General features: G+C 31.4%; 3 protein-coding genes across 11 annotated transcripts in view; all 3 read right to left on the bottom strand.

Annotated features, from left to right (window-relative positions):
* Nucleotides 1–22,752, bottom strand: part of LOC125847528 (uncharacterized) — a 126,551-nt gene that overhangs the window by 87,601 nt on the left and 16,198 nt on the right. The window lies entirely within an intron of this gene.
* On the bottom strand, nt 5,043–8,341 carry LOC125847520 (probable xyloglucan endotransglucosylase/hydrolase protein 30). Its single transcript, XM_049527125.1, has 4 exons — nt 8,084–8,341; nt 7,848–7,948; nt 7,297–7,505; nt 5,043–5,783 (listed from the first exon to the last, which is right to left on the bottom strand). The coding sequence occupies exons 1-4, from the start codon at nt 8,268–8,270 to the stop codon at nt 5,252–5,254; spliced, it is 1,029 nt and encodes a 342-aa protein (XP_049383082.1). The 5' UTR covers nt 8,271–8,341; the 3' UTR covers nt 5,043–5,251.
* The window catches only part of LOC125847431 (putative acyl-activating enzyme 19), a 28,842-nt gene continuing 22,060 nt past the window's right edge, over nt 15,971–22,752 (bottom strand). The window contains exons 14-17 of one of the 9 annotated variants that reach the window (XM_049527053.1): nt 21,380–21,439; nt 20,651–20,695; nt 17,066–17,175; nt 15,972–16,936 (exon numbers count right to left, since the gene is read on the bottom strand). In XM_049527053.1, the coding sequence (XP_049383010.1) occupies nt 16,714–16,936; nt 17,066–17,175; nt 20,651–20,695; nt 21,380–21,439 (438 nt within the window). In that variant the 3' untranslated portion in view covers nt 15,972–16,713. Of the gene's footprint in view, nt 16,937–17,063; nt 17,200–20,646; nt 20,696–21,376; nt 21,440–22,752 lie in introns of those variants that run through there. The other 8 variants (XM_049527058.1, XM_049527073.1, XR_007444439.1 and 5 more) reach the window with 8 other exon arrangements.

The raw sequence follows: 22,752 nt of genomic DNA, 5'->3' as shown, positions 1-22,752 counted from the left end.
TTGTGGAGCGAGCGATACATGTCTGTTTAGACGATTTCCAAGAGATTGCTCCTCCACCAAGTGTAAACACATAACCACTTGTGGATTTTACTTCATTTGACCCGGTGATCTAATTTGCATCACTATATCCTTCAATCACGACAGAATATTTATTATAATGCAAAACATAGTGTTGTGTATGTTTCAGATACCCCAACACACGTTTCATTGCCATCCAGTGAGTTTGATTCAGATTAATAGTGAACCGACTCAATTTGCTAATAGCACATGCTATATCTGGTCGCGTACAATTCATAATATACATCAAACTTCTCAACACTCTGCATATTCCAATTGAGAGTCACTTTCACATTCATTCTTTTGAAATGTAAAGCTTAAGTCAATTGAAGTTTTGATAACATTGAAATTAAAGTACTTGAACTTATCCAATACTCTTTCAATATAATGAGATTGAGATAATGCTAGTCCCTGAGGAGTTTTGAGAATCCTGATCCCTAAGATCAAATCATCAACTCCTAAGTTCTTCATATCGAACTTACTGGACACCATGCGCTTAGTAGCATTTATATCGTCAATATCTTTACTCATTATTAACATGTCATCGACATAAAAACAAACAATGACTTCATGATTCGGAATGTTTTTAATGTAAACACACTTATCAAATTCGTTACTCTTGAATCTATTTGCCAACATTGTTTGGTCAAATTTAGCATGCCATTGTTTGGGTTGCTTGAGCCCATAAAGCGACTTTACAAGTCTGCACATTTTCTCTTCTTTATCAGGAACCACAAACCCTTCATGTTGTTCCATGTAAATTTCTTCCTCCAACTCGCCATTTAAGAAGGTTGTCTTTACATCCATCTGGTGAATTTTAAGATCATGCACTGCCGCTAGTGCTATTAACATCCTAATTGATGTTATCTTTGTTACTGGAGAGTATGTATCAAAATAGTCCAGACCTTACTTTTGTCTGTATCCTTTGACTACAAGTCTAGCCTTATAATTGTCAATAGTCCCATTGGCTTTCAGTTTCCTTTTAAAGATCCACTTTAATCTTAAATGTTTATTTCCTGGAAGAAGATTAGTCAATTCCCAAGTATAATTACTTAAAATTGATTTGATCTCACTATTGACTGCTTTTTTCTAATAGATTGACTCAGACGAAGACATATCTGCTTTAAATGTTGGAGACTCATTTTCAAGCAAGAATGCCACAAAATCTGGTCCTAAAGACGTGGATTTTCGTTGGCGATTACTACGCATAGGATTTTCATTAGATAGTGTATTTTCCATTGATTCTTCTCGTGGTCGTTTAGGTCTTTCACTTGTCGACTCACATTCAGTTTTATACGGATAAATGTGTTCAAAGAACTCAGCGTTATCTGACTCAATTACCGTATTCAAATGAATTTCAGGATTATTAGATTTGTGAACCAAAAACCGACAGGCCTTACTATTCACAACATATCCAATAAATACACAATCCACTGTTTTGGGTCCAATTTTCACCCTCTTGGGTAATGAACCTCTACCTTGGCAAGACACCTCCACACTTTGAAATATTTCAAGTTGGGTTTCCTTTCTTTCCATAACTCATATGGAATCGATTGTGTTTTTCTATGGGGTACCCTATTGAGTATCTTGTTAGCCGTAAGGATGGCTTCCCCCCATAGATTTTGCGGTGAACCAGAACTGATTATCAAGGCATTCATCATTTCCTTTAATGTTCTGTCCTTCCGTTCAGCCACACCATTGGACTGTGGTGTATAGGGTGCAGTAGTTTGATGGATAATACCATATTCCAAACATATTTCTGCAAAAGGAGATTCGTATTCTCCACCCCTATCACTCCGAATCATTTTTATCTTTAGATTCAATTGATTTTCCACTTCATTTTTGTATTGCTTAAATGCATCAATTGCTTCATCCTTACTATTAAGCAAATATACATAACAGAATTGAGTGCAATCATCAAATAAAGTTATAAAATACTTTTTCCCACCACGAGATGGTATTGACTTCATATCACATATATCCGTGTGAATTAAGTCTAAAGGTTTTGAATTCCTGTCAACAGACTTATAAGGATGTTTAACAAACTTACTTTCCACACAAATTTCACATTTCGATTTATCGCATTTGAAATCAGGCAATACTTCTAAAGTAATCAATTTTCGCAAGGCTTTATAATTTACATGTCCCAAACGGGCATGCGATAAATCATTTGACTTCACTAAGTAAACAGAAGCATAATTCTTATTAATACTATCAACAACCATTACATTCAGTTTGAAGAGGCCCTCATTGAGGTAGCCCTTTCCTAAGAATATCTCATTCTTACTTATTACAACTTTGTCACTAACTAGGACACACTTAAACCCGTTTTTAACGAGCAATGTAGCAAAAACTAAATTCTTCCTAATAGTAGGAACATGCAGAACGTTGTTCAAAGTCAATACCTTGCAGGATGTCATTTTCAACATTACTTTCCCAGTTCCTGCAATCCCCGTTGTTGTTGTGTTTCTCATGAACAAATCTTCATCAAACTCAGCGGAAGTGTATGTTGCAAAAGCTTCTTTCGCAGAGGAAATATGTCGAGTGCCACCTGAGTCGAGAAATCACTCCTTGGGATTTTCAATTAAGTTGCACTTCAAGATCATTGCATAGAGGTCATATGCATCTTTCATCTCTTCCACGATGTTTGCTTGACTTTTGCCTTTGCCTTTGTCTTTGTCTTTGTCCTTTCTTGGAGCACGACAGTCAGAAGACTTATGACCAGCCTTACCACAATTGTAACAATTGCCTTTGAATTTCTTCTTGACCTGTTCTGACTTCTGTCCGTTTGACTTCTTTCTCTTCTTGTCTTTGGTAGGAGCTTCTTCAACAATATTAACTCTAATTACTGTCGAACCCTTACGAGACATCTTTTCGGCGATTTTGTTATCTTTCTCAATCTTGAGCTGAATCATAAGATCTCAAGGTTCATTTTCTTATATTTGTGCTTTAAATAATTCTTGAAGTCGTTCCACGAAGGAGGTAACTTTTCGATCATTGCAGGCACTTGAAAAGCTTCATTTACTACCATATCCTCAGCAATCAGATCATGGAAAATAAGGTGAAGTTCTTGTACTTGTGATCCAATAATTTTACTATCTAACATTTTATAGTCTAAAAACTTTGCGACCACAAACTTTTTCAAGCATGCATCTTATGTCTTATATTTCTTCTCAAGTGCATCCCACAATTCTTTCAAAGTTGTCATTGCACTATAAACATTATATAAGTCATCCTTTAAAGAACTAAAAATGTAGCCCTTACATAGGAAGTCTGTCTGTTTACATGCTTCAATAATCATGAATTTTTCTCTGTTTGTCATTTCAGCAGCAGGCACCGGAGTTACTTCATTGGTAAATTTATGCAAACCAAGAGTGGTAAGCCAGAAAAATACTCGTTGCTGCCATCATTTGAAATTCACACCAGAGAATTTTACCGTTTCTCTACTGGTGGTATAACAGTTCGGGTTGGTGCAGCAACAACCACCGTAACATTATCATTTGTCATTTCAGAATCAGAATCTATAATAAACAGAAATTGATACAAATGACTCAGTAAGCAATAACTTAAATTACAAACATAATATGAGTATAAAACCACGAAGGTTTTTGTCTCCACCAGAAACACAAATTAAAATAAAATAAATATAATTTCCTTAAGATTGTTGTCAATCTGTGTTTAAAACAGTAGCACTGATTATCAAAAACTTTGCAGAAACACGAAGTTACCAAAGTTTCCAATAAGCCAGTGACGAAACAGAAGAACATAAATTAATTCACAAAAAGCTAAAATTTGTAAAACATATCAGAATCTGGAAAAACAGAACGGAAAAAGATCTCTCCCACTGAATGCACAGTGTCCCCTTCAGAAAATTATTCCCCTCTAGTATCCGATGTTTGATTTGGAATATGTCCTCCCAGGATAAAATGATCTCAATCACCAGTGTATTGATACCCAAAACGCTGGTGTCAGCGAGCCACTCAACGACAGTAAAGTATACGAAGAAACTTTTTGCAGAAGAAATCAGAAAAATTCGTAAGAAAAAAGTCTGAAGAATCAGTGGTATTTATAGCCAAGAGGAACTGGTTCCGAAAGGTTGCACCCTTTCAGAATCCACATGACCATTCTTGAAAGTTTGCAACCTTTCAAACGGTCATGGTTGTTCTGAAAGTTGCAACTTTCAGAACAGTCATTTCCAACGGCGGGTAAGTTTCCCATTCAAATTAAATGGGAAAGTTTAAATAAAATGGGTCGCGCGCGGATCCGAGTCGAGTTACGACGACGACGCGAGGGGGTCCCTCTTTCCAACCCTTTTAACAATTAATAGAAGTGTTTCTCTATTTAAACTCTTCTATTTTTCTTTCCACCACCGATGAGGGAGAAATGCTTTTTTACTAAAGCATAAGAGGACTTTTCAAGTTCCTCTCTTTTCATCTTCCCTCAATTTCCCATTAACTCTTTGCTATATACCCAACAGTAACTCCATAACATCATCCATGATCTTTCCATAATCTCAATGATTAATTAATATTATATTTAAACCAAGTTATAGTTATTTTCTTAATTAATAATAGTACGCTTGAAAAATAATATTCTTTCTCTATACTTCTCATAGGCTCTCATTTCTATTTGCTACTATTGTAGTTCTAATTTTTTAACAATCATCATTCTGTGTTGTTTTACGAGCTAAATAGATAAATAAATTAGCAAGTAAACATAACTAATATTATTTTTTCTCTATGATAGAACTTGCCTAACTCTATGGAAGTTTGAAAACTAACAAGAGCCTAACTTCGGGACCATGCAAGGAGTGAACAAACAATCTTGAAGTTAGTTTATGATATTATATGGGTGAATTTATAGTTTAGTTCTTCAAAAAGAAAAGACACTTTGTTAAATATGATATATTGAAGTTTATCAGATCATGATATTATATGATTAATTTGAAGAAAAGAATGTATGGAGCCTTTATTAGTAATTCAATATACATAATTTAATCTCTTTATTTATATTACAATATAACTCAATCAATGTTCACACTTTACATATAATCATTTTTCACCCTTCACTCTGACAATATATCCTATAACAAAATCTATAATCCAAGAAAAATAAAAAAAATTCACTCTTCTCTCATTTTTTTTTTTATCTATATACACATCAACAATAATACTATTGGTAAACAAAAATTGAATCACTCTTCATCTTCATTTCCATAATTCCTAGCATCAAGAACTTCACTTCTTGATTTCTTAGGATGATGATGTCCGTGGTGCTTGTTTATAAATTTCAACCTTCCAGTCTCTTTAAAACGTTGTTGCTCAACTGGATCTATTTCGCACTCTGGTGGTGGCACTGAGTACCTCAACGAATCGTAACAGTAAGAATAGTACATATATTTCGCCCTGAATCTTTTCATGGCCATTCTTTGTCTCAATGTAATCCTTGAAAAATCTGCGTTTTGGAGTTCAACATCTTTTTCATCACAAAGACTAGGGTTTACAACTTGTTCCAATGGGTCCATTGCACATCCATTGAGTACTAAATCAGTAAATTCAGCTATAAATGGTGCATATTTGTAATTTGTTTTGTATTTTCCACCTGAAGTAGCCCAATCTGAACCATCCCAAATTGTTGCATATAGGCCCATTGGCTTTGATGGGTAGTCTCCACCCATTGCATCATTTCTTACTATTTCTCTAATTGGAACATCATCTATATAAAATCTGTTGTCAAAATAGAAATTAATTAATAAAAATGTCAATAATTGAGAGGTTCAATCTATCATTTAATTACTTTAATGTGGATAAGGTTATATGTACCTTTTTTCTAATTAAGAAATTAATAATTGATAATGTTAGTCAATTCAATGTAATACAAAGTGGTTACACTATATTGTGGGAAATAATTTATATTAGTCAATTCAATCTAATACAAAGTGGTTAAACTATAGCAGCATATTGGTTGGAAGAAAAGAGGATCTTTAATATAGGTTAACAAACAACAACTACAATATCCCATCTCATAAGTGTGGTCTGAAGAGGGTGATGCTTATTCAGTTATTCATATCTTGTGAAGATAAAAATGTTTTTTCTAAGACCCTCGACTAAAATAATAGGTTCTAGAAAGCAAATATTGATCTAAAATCTCATATTATTTGTTTTTGTATTTTTTTTCTTTTCGAATTTATCTTCTAAAGAAATATTATAAGCCATATGATTTTTATGTGATTAAAGAAACCCTTGATGTTCACATCCAGAAAGAAGCAAACAACAAAATTAAATTGTCAATAATTGAGAGGTTCAATATTGTAAACGATATTATCATTTAATTAATTACTTTAATGTGGATTTGGTTATATCATATATATGTACCTTTTTCTAATGAAAAATAATTCAAGTGGGCTATGTAGAGAGTGATGAGTACGTAGAGTTCAACCTTATCTTATAAAAATAGATCAGTTGTTTTCGATAAATCCTAATAAGTTGTTCCTATATATTTTTCCACTCTCGCATTTATTTTTCTTAAAAAATATTATAGCTACATATTTTATATGTAATTAAGGAAACTCATGTTCACATCCAGAAAGGAAAAAAAGAAGAAAATTAAATTGTCAAATCATGATTTAAGACATAATTGTCATTTTGTCAATGAGTTACTTTAATAATGATTAATTAGGGTAGTTATCTACAATTTGATCACGGAACATTAGACTTTTCCAGTTCAGTTATACGTCGTCGTCTTTTGAATAAATCAGATAGAAAATGTGACTAATAAATAGATTCATTGAACCAGTCAATGACTAATTCATCATCACGTAAAAGAAAAAAAAAAGTCTCACCATACATTTTTAATATTCAAAATGCAATAATTTTTAGTAAAATATCCAACAACAAAACGTCATGAATTTTAGATTAGAATAATTAATAAAAATTGACTTTTACATAAAATTATACTCTCTTTGTCCACTTTTAATTGTTATAACTTTTACATAAAGTTATACTTTATCAAGTTAAAATCAGACAAACGATACAATCATATGATTCTACATGTGATACTTGAAAGTTGTACCGTGCATATTAATTTGTTGTAGAACAGTAATAACCGTGTTTTTGTAAAGGTCAAACTAGTAGAAAAAGCAGCCGCAAAAATGAGAAATTTATATTCAACGAATCCGCGTTGTACTTTACTTAAATTTAAAGAAAGAAGTTAAAATAAATTAAAGTAAGTAAAACTCACATGATGTTTTTGTTGGTCCACAAAATACTATAACGATGGAACTCTTTAGAAGGATCAAACCATAGAGTATATCTTTCTTCTCTTCCTCTATGTGTGCTTCCATTTCCATACATATTTGTTTGAAATCTCCATGCTTTTCCTCTTATATTTCCCAAAAATTCAAAATCTAGTTCATCATGTGTCTTCTTAAATACATCTTGGTTCGTTGTCTGCACCCAAATAAACAGAGTCAGAATTTCTATTAAAGAAAGTTAAAATATATAAAGAAATAAATTACACATGAAAAAACATCAACAACATATGATAATCCGTATACATAAAATAAATTATCTATTTATACAATATAATTTTTCCGCGAAAGAATATCTGATAAAGGTGGCTCCCATATTAAAACCGTGGGTGAAGATAGAGGGGTGCAGGGAGGTCCAACTGAACCCCTTCGTTGAAATATTATATTATGGAAATAAATTTGAATTCCTGACTCTGCTGATTTAAACTACGATAAAGATCATATTTGAAAAAAAAAAAGGAATAATATTAACGATACATACATAGAAGGCAACAACGATTCCTGCAGTATAATCTGATGGCAATTTAATTTTAGCACTGAAGAAACCATGGTTGTAAAGGTCAGAAGACTTGAAACCTGAACCTGTAATAATAATTAGAAAAAAAAAAACGAATAAATTTAGACATATTATGGGTATATTAAGTTACTTGCCATGACAAATATTTTTCATGACTTCTGTCGTATCAAACACAGTGAAATTTGGAAATATATGTTTACCTGTGTTTTTGTTGAGATGAAGTTGAAGGCTATTATCATCTTTAGCATGAAGAATGTTTCCATTACCAAAGAGATGGCTGAATCCTTTGTTAAAAGGAATTGTTGAGACATCATTAAAGGCTCTACAAAGCCAAACATGGAAAAACAATAAGACAGAAAGACTTATTTTCATTCTGATGAAATCCATTTTTTTGTTTCTGTTTTTTTCTGAGGCCACTATGTGTTTTTATATGTGCTTGAAGAGAAGGGGGGTGTGTGTAGTGGGTTTGGATAAATTGTTTTTATATTTGTTTTGGTTGGTTACGTTATGAAGAAGGTTTGGTGGGGTAGTTTTGGAAATTAAAAAGGAGAAAATAGATTTTGGTTTTTGAGTCTATGATTAAAAAATGGGGAGGTGGTTCTGCCGGACATAAAATATTTCTAACTGAGAACGTAACATGATTTTAGATAGAAATATTTAAAGATTGGAAATTATTATAGAAAGATATTACTTAATTAATAGGTAGCCGGGTGTAATTAATAGGTAGCCGGGTGTTGTAATACGAGAGACGGTGAGTGAGCTAGTCACCTTTTCTTTTTACTATTAAAATAGCATTACCAAATACTTGAATAGTTCTTTTATTCATGCTATTTAATTGGTTGTGTATCTTGTCACTTTATTATCATTATTTTGAATATCTATAATAAATAATTTTTCTACCTCATAAAAATAAATTATGCATATATCATATCTTTCCAAATTTTATTTGTGGAATTACATTTGCTTCTTGATTTTGTAGTCTATGATTAAACTTATTCTATATTTGGATAACATTTATTTAATGCATTTCCGATTTATAGTTGTTAGTTGCTTTTCCGGCAATATATCGGAATGTATTATTTTTAATAAATTAATTTAATAATAATAATAATAATAATAACAATAATAATAATAAAGGGTACAAAAAAATAATTTTGATAAGTTCATTATGCCTTTACAAGTGTATAACACGTCACATATCACTATGATATATCAATTTGAAATATTGATGTTACATTCTCAACAAACTCATAGGTTATTAACAAGATAAGAATCATACTTATATTTGAAATAAAAACAAATGATTAGTCTATTTGTTATGATTTTTTACATTAAAGTGGTAATCATTTCCAAGATTATTCTTTCTTCATTATTTTTATGCTCTCATTTTTATTTTTTTCTTCAACTCAATGATGGCAATGATTATTTAACTTATTCCATATCATAACAATTTATATTAATGTGCGGGTGCGGTTAAAATAGTTTTTGAAATATTAAATTGAAAATAACGATCACTATCTTTTCAATCAGAATCTAAACAAAAGTTAGTGAACCAATCTAGATTAGCTATGCCTAATAGAAGTAAAACAAATATTATACCTTGCTGTATTATAAGCTGACCTTATTACCCCTGGACTTAACATGTGGGTTAGGTCTAAAAAGCTTAATATTAATGGAATTAGTTAAAGTCAATATTGGTTGAACTGATACTTTCTTAATTAAAGAAAAAAACGGTCTTAAATATATTAGAAAATTGAAATAATTAACTCTGATGACTTTATAAGTTTATCATACGTAAGAGAACAGTCTGTCCACGTGTCCAACAATCAACTTACATGCTCACTGAATTTCATATGCCAAAAAATGTTTTATTTTTAAATTATTGAAAATATTAGCTTGAAATTGTCGAAATTTGGTCGTTATTAAGATATTTTTTAAAAAGAAGCCACTTGATTGGGGGAAAAGAAAAAAAAAGCAAACTTCAATCTTTTCAGTGACAGTTGTCATTTTTTTAGGACAAAGAAAGAAAGGTCAGAATTGAAAATAAAACAGAGTATATTATAATAAGGCCAAAATTGAAAAAGAAAAAAAAAGTTGATAAAAATAGAAAGTGAAATCCAAATTAAAGAAGCGTCTAAAAACTGGGTTTTCATCTTTGAATTGAACTAATAAATAGGACCACATGACACCAAAGTGAAAATGATCTAGAAGAATCCTTCTTTCAAATTGTTACGTACCGTATAAAAATATTAATTTCAGATAAATATTAATATGCGATATTTATATATATATCACCTTTCCACGGAAATCAATATGACAATAGAAAATTAGATATACGACACGATAGAACATTATATTTCTTATATATATATTTAAAATTATAACTGACTGTGTGATCACCTTCCGTTAATATAAAATGAATTTGGTCATTATTATTAAGGAATAATCGTAATTTTTAAAACCTTATGATTTATTATATAGTTTTCAACGATATCATAGAGCTATTAAGTGTCCAATTGATGATGTTCGAAATTTTTATTTTTTTTATTAAAATATATATGATTAATTTCCTTTTTTAGTGTTTAGTTACACTATAAATTAATTATGGTATTTTTATTTGTGGGGATGGAAGAGGCGTAGAATAAAAGGAAGTCGAGCATTGCTTTTGCAAGTGCAAGTTAAATTAAACAAAAATCTCTGCCGCTCTTACAAATTATATATTAATTAATAACAAAATAAAATTGTTATCTCATTTACTTATTTTAGAAGGAACCTTTTTCCTACTCTTTAATTAAGTTGTTTAAAGTAGTAATAATTAATTAAGTGAAAAGATGTGTGCCAGGAAATTTTATGTTGTCTTTCTAAAGTGGTTATACCAACTTAAACAACTGTGTCCATATTAATTGGATTCATAATGCAAAGAAAGAATAGGATACCTATCATTTTTTTAAATAAATAAAAATATTAAAGCATAATCAAAGTACATAAATGCAATGATTGTTTTCTTTTATCTCTCCACAATAAAAAAATTCAACAAGATAAATTAATTAACTTTAGGAGAACAAAATTTTATAAAAGATGTAATTTCTTTTTGGGTTTTTACGTTTTATTTTTTAATGGAGTTGCACGAATTCAAAATAATCGAGATTTAATACAGATATCAAACATCAAATGCTCGAAAAATAAAAAATAAAAATGTATTTTGGTAGGTGTGAGTTCACGAGTCACTTTTTGATTTTCACGTATGTACAAAACCAGATAAAATTTTGCTATTATGTCTCGTATAACTATTTTTTATCTATATATGTAAAGGTACATACAATGATAATTAAACTAAGAAGCTGTACTTTATAACAAGTAAAATACACTCCATCTCAAATCATCAAAGATTCTAAATCACAAAAATGTATAGTGGGATTTAGTAATTTGTTTATATGAATTTGTGTAATCTTCTCCTTATGAACTAACTTTAGAGATTGAGTTAAGCTCATTTGTCATATTCTTACATTTTACGAGCAGGGACAAAACACTTCTTGTTCAAGGAAAGTCAATCAACATCTCTTCACCAAAAAATAGTTCAATTTTTTCTTTACATAAATATTAGATATACTTTAAATTTTCTTAATATTATACGTATATGAAAATTCTGATTGTTCAAAAAGGTGGACGAATGCATATGAATTATGAACCACTACAAAACAAGCATATGTGACTCAAGGTTTATCTTCTACATGTATTTATTTCTTAGATAATAATTCATTTTATTCTAATTGTATGAGAAATTGTCTGGACTTTAAATGGGGTCAGCCAAATGTTTTAGAATCTGCTGTAGTGTTGCTATCTACAGTCGCCTAATTGGGTTTTTATTTGTAGGCTTTTTTCTATTGGTTTTTTCTTTTTAGTGGCTGTCTTGGACCTAGTCCTTAATATTATCCAGAAAAAAAAAACTATATAATATAATGTGTTATATGTGGCATTCTTTGACTAGGCTGGCAATTTTGTATGGAACACTTAATAGTTTTGGCATCTTTCTTTTAATTAAATTAAAATATTTTGGTGGACAAAAGATCAAGATATTCTTTTTCTTTTAGTGGGAATGGATTACTATTGAAGCATTCAAATAATTGACAAAACAGCATGCATCAAACAAGAATATATACACACACTCCATCCCTAGTCATTATTTTGTCATATATAATTGTGTACATTTCATTACTAACTATAGTTTAGAGTGTGATTAAAATTAGTCATATAATTTGCGTATTTGTGATCAATTGTAGCTATAATTATTGTAGGGAAAATTGTATGAAATAATAAATTATTAATTTAAATTAAATGTTATAGTCATAGTTTATTTTAATTGTAATTCGCAATAAACATTCTCTTTTTTTTTTGCCATCTGATTCGATATACAATTAGCCATTTTATACATTTCGCTATAAAATGTAAAGCTAGAGAAAAGTGTATATACAAATACAAATACATATATTTTCGTTCTATACACTTATAATTATATAAATACATATCTTATTATACAAATTACAATGTATAAATGAATTTATACAAAACAGAACAATTTGTATAAAATTGGATGTTTGTAGCGAATTATACAAATCAAAAGCTCCATAGCAAACATAAAATTTGCTATGGAGCGCAATTATGCAAACTATAGCTATAACATACAAATATGATTTTTATGTTTGTTATATGTGAAAGTTTCTCATTATTGTATAATGCAGAAAAGTTGTATTAGGCAAGATTATCAGTTATATCACCAGGAGAGTTGTATTTAAATAACATATATCAATCAGTTGTATCAACGATACAATATCAACTGAAAACGTATTAGAGAGTTGTATCAGCAATACAACGAGTGTGTGTATTGTGTTTCACTATAAAACCTAAAATGTAATAATGTTTATATTTTTTTTAAATTATAACTATATATCATAAATACATTCTAAATATTTGCGCCTAATTTCCCTATATAGTTATGTTACTAGCTAGGATCAATTGTTGTAGTTAAATTGGACTTTGCATGCTTTGGGTCAAGCTTCTCCCGTGTAAAGATTGAGGAAGGACAACCTGGAATATCTTTTTATGGAAAAAGATCCAAAATTATTTTTGTGTTTCTAAAATAATTAATAATCTACTTTTACCCTCTGTTTAAATTTGGATCGATTATACTTTTGCCTTACAAAGCTAACAAATAACATTTAACCTTATTTTCTAACACATCTAACGGAATCATTAAGAAAATATGTATATAAAAAATGATCAAATTTACCTAATATGTTAAACATAAAAGAGGAAATTATTCTCCATAGTAACAATGAAAAAAAATATTCAGAGAAAGATAAGAACAATTTTATGGCAACCATTGAGTTTTTTAAAATTAATATAACTGTTTTAGGTAGAATAAATGAATAAGTGAAATAATGGTGATCAGATGTTTAATATAATCTTAGACGTTTAAAAATTTTGTATTGAATCAAAATAAAATAAACTAAATTGAAATGGAAGAGTACATCACTTACGTATTACTAATAGATAAATTTAACTTTATAAAAAGTAAAAATCAAATTACCAACTAAAGACTTGCATGTTTTTATATTGTCAATTGCTTCTCTAATATGAATATGTTAAAGCTAGCTATAACACAATTTGTACTCTACAGGTAAAATCGATCACTCTACTGCTTAATTTCATGTTCACAATTTCTCTAATGCTATATTCACACATTGATCATTTGTTATTATCATAATAGAATACCTTTTCCTTCCTAAATTTACTTGTCATCAAGTAAGAGGTTAGTTATACAACTTGCCAACTAATAAGATGAAAATGTAAAATATGAAATGTTACTTTATTCAACTTTTATTATAGAGAAAATTTACATAGTATATCAATGTAGTAAAAAAGATGCAGTGTATCAATGTACGTGGTTGCGAACACTATTTTTTAGTTCAAAAATGAATATCCATTGGGATACCACACTTTATTTAAGAACAAACGATTAAAACGTCCATCCTTCTCCGATGAAAATATTATCATTACAACCAGTTGACTTAACAATCAAACTCACAATCCTCATGGCTGAAAGCCCTTATCCTACAACTTGCTCTTCTTTTCTCAAACTTGGATATTCTTATGCAGTACCATTAAGAGTGTCAAAAAGTTTTATTTTCATTTAACTAGTCATTTATACGCATCCATAGTTTATAACTTTGTATCCAAAAAGCATGAGTATATTATTATATAAGTTTAAAAAAATTCTTTCAAATTAATAAAATATTTGCCATTTATTGTAATATCATGTCTTGGTTTTTGTTCTCAAAATCTTATCGGTAGATAATAAGTTTTAAACAATTTAATTCAAAGTTCTAAAATATCAAATCATTTAACTAAAACCTTAAAAATTGAATTTAAAATTTACTTCTTTCCTAGTATCATGACTTTATAAGGAAATAATGAACTTTCAAAATATTAATAATAATAAGGGAAAAGACCCCTGTTTTGAACTAGTATCACGTTTACTGCTTGATACCATTAAAGTGTATATATACTCTGATGTTATCAAAGATGATGAAGCAGTGCTTCAGTGAGGACACTACTCAGCTACTCCTTGATGACATCAAGGAGGAAGAGACAATGTTGAGTAAAAAAGTTGCTTAATTATTGTTTCATACCATTAGAGTATATAGATACCATCAGAGTATATGTGTGTATATATATATATATATATATATACTTTGATGGTATCAAGGATGAAGAAGCAGTGATTCAGTAAATAGAACAAGGGAGCACTCGGATAGATAGTTTGGGTAGTGGGTTCAATCATGATAAATAGTTTGGATTGAATCTAATTTGAATAAATATTGGGGAACTTTCGCATTTATCCACTCAAAAATTGCTTAATTACGCCCCATAGCTATAGTTTGCTAATTACGATTCATAGCTACATGTTATAGGGAGGAGAGTGGGAGTGAGATTGGGAGAGGAAGGAGAGAGGCGAGCAAGAGAAGGCAGAGAGTGGGAGAGAGGTGAATTGTATATGTATATCGGTTAGATAATTGTATATATGTATATACATATGTATTTGTATATCTTGCAAGCGAGATTGAGAGAGGAAGGAGAAAGGCGAGCGAGATTCGGAGAGGGACGAGAGAGGCAAGCAAGGTAGGGCAATAATTTGTATAACTCGCATCTCGTTTGTATAATTTGCAGGTACGTTTGTATAATTCGCGGGTACGTTTGTATGATTTGTACAAATACTTGTTAGTTACGAATTATACAAATGTGGTGATTATACAAACGTGGCTAATTGTACAAACTCGAAGTCAGCCCACGTAATTAATGGTTAATGTTAGTCGTGAGTGGTAATTATAGCAAACTATAACTATGATGACTAATTAAGCAATACAAGTTTGTTTAACCGCGTAATTTTTCCATATATATTTTGCCTAATGGGTCCAATTTGTGTAGTATTTCCTAATTATATTACACATAGTAGTATTTTTCTAGTAGTTATAAGAAGACTTTTGTTGAAAAATTTAATTTAATTTAATTTAATTGTAACTTGAGATATTAAAATAGAACCGTGATAATATGGGAAGTATTCTTATGTCACTATATAAGAAAATATATATTTTTATATTAAAAAGACTCGAAAATGATATTTAAAATTATATAATTAATATATAGCTTTTCTAATGATCAGAAATAAAATGTTTTCATTTTTTTAAGATTTAAGTTTGGGTTCTTCAAATAGCTGAGCAAATTTTGTTCTAATTTTTTCTAATGTCGGCACATCTGTTCTCTCTCTCTCTCTCATTTTAAACTCAAATTTTCTAAATTAATTATTTTTATTTTTCCACGAAAATGAATATTTGATTGAATTAATCCTTAAAAGGATATTTTTATAGCTTTGCATATAAAAATATTTATTCAAGAAAATATTAGCAGTGCATGAATATTTATTAAACAAAGGTTAATAATCCTATTTTATCATTTATCTTGCCTGCATTTTAATCGTATCCTACTTTTCCTATAGCCTATAGGTCTGTTCTTCAAATTGCTCGTGCTACATTATGTAACGGTGATAAAACAATACAATCTGTCTACACATTATATTCATCAAAACACTACAATACAACACAATCTAATATAATACCATACATTTATGAAACAATATATAACAACTATCCAAACAAAGTGTACGTAGTTGGAAAGAAACTTGATTGTTATTTAGTACTGCCAGAACAGCAATAAATTAAAATTGTCTCAGCAAAGAAGCAATCATCAGGCTTTAACTGTAGCTTCCTTTTGTCATCTTGAAGCTGGATTGGAGAGCACATCAGTTGAAAAAGACTTTATTGATATTTAGTCCTTCTAAACAATCTCTCCTGATATTGCACCGAGTATCTCCTCAGTTCCGCCTTCACAAGGTAGGAATTAGGCTGCATACACATCATGTTCCCCGAACCCCACTTGTGAGATTACACCGAGTATATTGTTGTTGTTATAACCTTAAGTTCCAATCTTGGTGATATAAGGAAAAATAAGCATTCCTTTGCAAAGTGAGACATTGAGCCTTTCTCTATGCAGTGTTTGACAAAAATCTCACAGTGCACCCAAAAACCACGCTGCATCCGATCTTTTCTCAAAATTCACCATAGCATTTCCAGTATCAGAAGGATGCTCTTGATTCTTCTGTCGTGCAAGGCCCAGATAATTCGCAGGAAACTTCTTTGCCAATAATTGATGCTTCAATCTTAAGGAGTTCTATACTCCCATAGATTGAGCATGTGAATGATAAGATGTAATAGGCTCATATTGGTATTTCTTCTTGGAGTCTAATACAGTGCATGTACTCATCCCTGCAACCAACAAATATTTTCCCACCAATCATCACAGGGGAGGAAAAGACGTCTCCTCCAAGTTCAAACCTAGCAAATTCCCGCACCATATCACATGGTTGATTTTCTCCGTCAAAATTCAAGCTGACTTGAAGAACATGCACACTTCCAGAACTGGAACAAACACAGACTAACCTGGTGGTAATGACATATACACACAGGGATTAAGTTTCTTATTGACTTATTATAATCCATAGAATAATTCATTGCATGATCAATCTACAATTAAAAAAAGTTTTAAAAAAAAATCAACAATACATATACCTTTGAGACAGGGAAGAATCTTTACATGACAATAGCAAGTGTTCATCAACGTAGGCAGATGAAGTAATTGGATGTCCAACATCATGCTTCCAGAATAAATCACCTTTTTCCTAGCAGAACATGAAACCTCATCAGTATGATCAAAGATTTCATACAATGAAGTGCCAATAATATTAGACCATATCTCAATCTATAACATGGGGAACCTTTCTTTCTGAGTTATTGGCTACTGATCTTATTGGTCGGGTCTAAAGGTCAATGTCAGCCTGGCATCTCTAATAATAGCTCACATCATCTTCCGCATGGTACAACTTGAATGATATGCATTACCAACCCATGATCAGGAAGATCTAGAACAAAACAGGACGCTAGTAATTAAGCCTTGATTTGTTTACCTTCAGTTTGCTTTTACTCCGAGGAAAATTTCTACTTCCATTTATACCACTGTTACTCTGAGGGATTATTCTGCTCTATTTTCCTATATCCCTGTTTGATTTGATAACTCATCAAACAAACCAAACATGTGGTTTACTTAGATGAGATGATCACACAATTTAACAGGGACAAAAATAGAGAACCAGTGAACACATCTAGGTAAGACGGTGGCAGAAACCTGTAGGTAAGCTAATTTACTTTTCACACAAACGACCTATTATTGCATTTGCATGCATTCTCCTCACAAAGAGAATCTCGAAACAGTCTATTGTATTAAAAGATATGTAAACATCTCAGTTAAGGATTTTTTTTTTTAAAAAAGAGTAATGTACACAGATGCAGTCTGCAGACTGGGCAGGACTAATATTGACAGGAGTTCAACATAAGGGTACTGAACATTTGTATGGGGCAATGTAGTAACATGGAAAAGCAATAGATCTCACAGTAATACACAATAGATGGCTGAAAGTGCTTGTGACATAAAGCTAAGCATATTGATATTGACAGAATTTCATTAGTATTATCACAGACACTCTGGTTCAACATGACAAAGCTATTAGACAACAAGACAACAAGATAGTCATTAGTATTATCACAGACACTCTGGTTCAACATGAAAAAGCTAAGCATATTGATATTGACAGAATTTCATAAAGAGAAGGCAGAATCTGCATGGTTTTGTATGTTGTTTGTTCCTACGTTACAACAAATAACAAATACTCTCATGAAGGGACTGTTTCAGCCTAACTAAGAGAATATTGTCAGCATTTTGGACATGATTACTGATACCAATTTGAGGGGTAGTGTTGAATTAAATATATAACTGAATTTTGAAAAATAAAATAGGTTCTTTATCTTGAAAGTTCAAACTTCAAAATAGAAAGATTTCTTGATACAAGAAAGATCCTTTCTAAGTCTAGTTTAGCAGAATTTCAAGGTACCACTAGGATTAACAAACATATTTTGAAAAGAAGAAGAGGAGTATTAATGTTGGAGCATGATAATTATGTAGTGTAGACACAGACACAATTCTCGTGTTGGACAGGGGGGCAAAGAAGAAAAGACAGAAAAAAATTGCAATTTGGCATGCATGACACAATTATATAACTACAGGCAGAAATGCAGATTACACACTTTGTCAATTTTATAGATTTTAATAAAGACCATAGATTAAAAAAGGCCTAACCCATCGGTGACCCCCTAAAGTTGGCAGTAATTTTCACTTAGACACTTTAACTAGGCTTTGTTCATTTTAGACACCTCATGTCAGGCTCACGTTGTGTCATTTTGACACTTTCTGCTGACATGGCAAAGTGAGTGTTATACACTCGCTATTGACGCGTGAGGGGCTTATTTAGCCTATTTTATTTTATTTTTTCTCTTCTTCTTTCCCATTTTACAGCCACTATCTCTCTCATTATTTCTCAAAGCTTAACGTACTTCAATGGAGGTTAAATCTTTTGTTATAACAATTTCAATTTAAATTTCCCACTGCAAGCTCAGGTAGATCCAAAAAGAAACAAGAAATCGAACCCATATCAACAACACCCAAATCATGTAAAGTTCACCCACAATAATCCTAAAGAAAAAGGTAAAAACAATTCTTCAAATTAAACGTATCCATAGTCTCAATTGCCCACATATAACTGTCAACATCTCAATTTCAAGTTAACAAAAATAGGAGCCAAAAAGATCCTAATTTTCATTATGTAAATGTTAATCTCACTAACCTTAAGCCCTAATTAAATTACAAATATCTCAAAATTAAAGAAAAGGAGACTCAATCTTAAAAATACGAACCATTGTTGTTATACATTTGCACCTCTTAACCCGAAATCAAATGAAGAAATGTGAGGGAAGGTGCAGTGAAGAAAACGGTTAAAATTCGGGTGAATATGACCAAAAAAATCATGAAAAAAGAGGAATAAAACAGAGAAGATGACTGTGTGGATGTGGGTGTGACGGAAAAGACAATGAAAATGGAGGAATATGATAGAGTAGATTGTGTGGGTGGGGGTTTATGGCAGAAAAAATAAGGCTAAAAATAAAATAAAAATGGAGTAATACAATGTACTGATGGAGAAGATGACTTTGGGAAGCTGTGAGGGTGTTGCATTTTTCTTTAAATTTGTCAAACTATTTTATTTTATTTTTTTGATAAAAAGATCACATGTCATTTATTCATTGGTTACTTTGTCATATATTTTGATTCTTATTTTTTCTCTTTAATATGATAGATTTTTAATGAGTTGGCATGATATAATTGGGCATCTAATCCATGTGGACGCACTTGGTTAACACGCACTTGGAATCAACATGTACTAGTGAAAAAAGTGTCAAAATGATACAATAGAGTCTGACATGAGGTGTCTAAAATGAACAAAGCCTAGTTAAAGTGTCTAAGTGAAAATTGCTACCAACTTTAGGGGCCACCGATGGTTTAGGCCATTAAAAAATCACTACAAGAGGTTTAAAGAACCAACTCTGAATCAAGAAAAAAAATTGTGTTTAATAGAAATACAATTGTTACCTTCCTCGAAAAAAAAAAGGTTTGAAGTTCTAAAAGAAAGCAGCCAATATGCAATGTCTAACGCTAGCAGTGAACTCTCCTGTTCCTCTTCCATTTAATGCTTGGTTTCACAGAAGGAAAAGGAGGTTTCGTCTTCTACAAGTTTCTCGCTGTATAAAATACTTGGAAGTTTGACGTGTTTATTTACTAGGCAGACGAATACCTTCTTTCATTTTGGAATAGTGCATCTTAATTAATATCAATCAGGTAAATGAAAAAAGCCACTTTTGATGTATGAATTCAACAACCCAAAAGTATCCAAAATTGAAGCTTAAGGTTGAAAGCAGAATACATATATTTTTGTAACAAGAATAAAACTCGAGAATGGCTGATGTGCAGGTGATTTTGGAGAAAGATGAGCCTAATGAGGAAAAGATAGAGATTAAGAAACTTTTTCTGACAGTTAGACAACAGCCAAAATTTGGTCTTCAAGCACCTTAAAAGACTCAGAAAGAACTTCTTCCGGATATTGTACACATTGGTAAGGAGAATGTGCCGTTAGCATAGGATGCTCTCTACAGTTAGTGAATAATGTCATAATCATATGCTGCACAAGAATAACAGAAGTTCAAGATTTTTACCAAATCAAAGGAGTAGACACTGCCATCTCTTGAGCAAACAAGCACCTGAGAGATTTAAAAAAGGAGAATATTAATTACACGCGAACATTCAGATTTTGAGAAGCTACTTACTGAAAATTAAGTAAGGTTTGCAAATGAAAAGAAAGGAATACTTAGGATAGAAGAAATACACTTGAGAGGCCTAACCGCCTAATTAGACTGATATTCATTTGGACAGTGAAACTTTAGGGTGAGTGCTAATGATTGAGCAGTAGTAAGGTCTTTTCACCAACAGAAAAATAGAAGTGGACAAAAACTGAAAGTACTAATCAATGGAAATATCAAAAGTAGGTTAAGAAGGTTGGCAGAGTCGTTAAGCAATTGGATTATGGTTCATAAACTAAGGCCTTCAGTTAATGGTAGACATCCTACTACTTATTTGAGGCAGAACACTGGGCAGCAAGTATGAAGGACATCAAGGGAAATTTAAATGTGACTTCTGGTATTTAAAGGAAAGGGATATCGTGTAAGCCCTTAAAATCTACAACATTGTGACTTTCATGCTTGTTCTCCTCACCAAAAAAGTTTGGTACATCTCACCTACTACACAAGATCAAAAGGGTAGGCAGAGTGATCCCAGCATGTGTATAGGGCTATAAGCTTCCTTGTGGATGGTTATCTTAACGTAGAAGTTTGGTTGGATGTATCTGATTTATAATTGTAGAAGAAATTTTAGGGAGAAATAATCACCTGTAAAGGTAGCGCACGAGATATGCAGGGCCCAGCAAATATTGGGCCAGTTGTACTCACCTATTCCACAAAATTTTAGTACATTAATAAATAAATAATGAAAATTGAAAAAAAATAAAGACATCTCACTGGAAATGGACAGATGTGCATCAACTAAAGATCATATGCCCAATTTCATTTGGTATTAACAATCGTATTTATTCAATCAATCAGACTATGTATTCATACTCCAGAAGATTGTTTTACGCCAATTGTTTTACATACACATCATCCTATTTACAAATGCTGATATTCCAACCATGGAAATGAAAAAATGATCTTCTGAGGTAAGGTTGTTTGAGGAAAATTAACCTTCAAAATGAGAAGGTTTCATAGGGAAGGAATCAAAAGTTTTTTTCTTTCTGATAAGGTAAGATCTGTTGATGTAATCCAGCTGACATTTGAAATAGTACATATTAAAAAATGCGCATCACATAGAAAGTAATGAACAGATAAAGTCCAACATAGCTTAGCTTTAGGCTCTAACAAATTCGCCACTGCCATGTTGCACCAAAAACTAAGCAAGAATATACATTTAGGTTAGCTTAAGTACAATTTAATTCTTGAAACAAAAGTTCTTTTTTGATGAAGTCCTAACATTCTTTCTTTCCAAAAGATCCAACATAAAGTGGCAGAAATGGTGTTCCAGATAGGAAGGGAAGGTGTTGGAACTTCTTTCCTATGTCAAGCAAGCAGGAATCCAAAAAAGTTCTTGGCATGCACAACTTAATGCTCAAAATGTTGAAAACCTGGACGTGAAGTTGACAGCGACTTTGCAATGAAGGAAAAGGTGTTGGACATCTTCTGGTTCTTCCTTGGACAGTATGCAACGATTATTTATTGACTCATGGGCTGAATTGAAAGGCACGACTTGATATGATTAAGGGTGATACTGGAAAAAGAAGCTAGGTGAGATGCAGATTATCTGAAAGAGGAGCTTGAGAATAGGTACAGACCTGAAAAGCGAGGAGAAGAGGGCAAGTGGTAATGGGATACATAATGTTGAGCTAGCTCAAGAGTATCCTCCTAATGTGATAATAACATCATACTCAAGCTTTTCTACATAGAAAATAGATGAACGGATGGACCCAAGAAGCTACAAGAGTTCGTAAGTGTTGTTATATTCTTTCGCCAAGGAAAGCTTAAATTTTTACTACAAAAGTTAGTTTACAAAGGTACAAAAGATATTCGGTGAAAATGATTCTGCAGAGTTATCTTTGGAATCTAAATGTGAATATTCATCCAGTTGTGTTTTGGTCATGTGGAAGAGCTGTTCTATATTTGGATTTGCCTCTTTCCTGCAGCTTTTAACAAGTTCAGTTTTACCACTGAAA

This window comes from Solanum stenotomum, chromosome 1, assembly GCF_019186545.1.
Source record: "Solanum stenotomum isolate F172 chromosome 1, ASM1918654v1, whole genome shotgun sequence".
NCBI lineage: Eukaryota > Viridiplantae > Streptophyta > Magnoliopsida > Solanales > Solanaceae > Solanum > Solanum stenotomum.
This window is presented reverse-complemented; position numbering and strand designations above follow the sequence as displayed.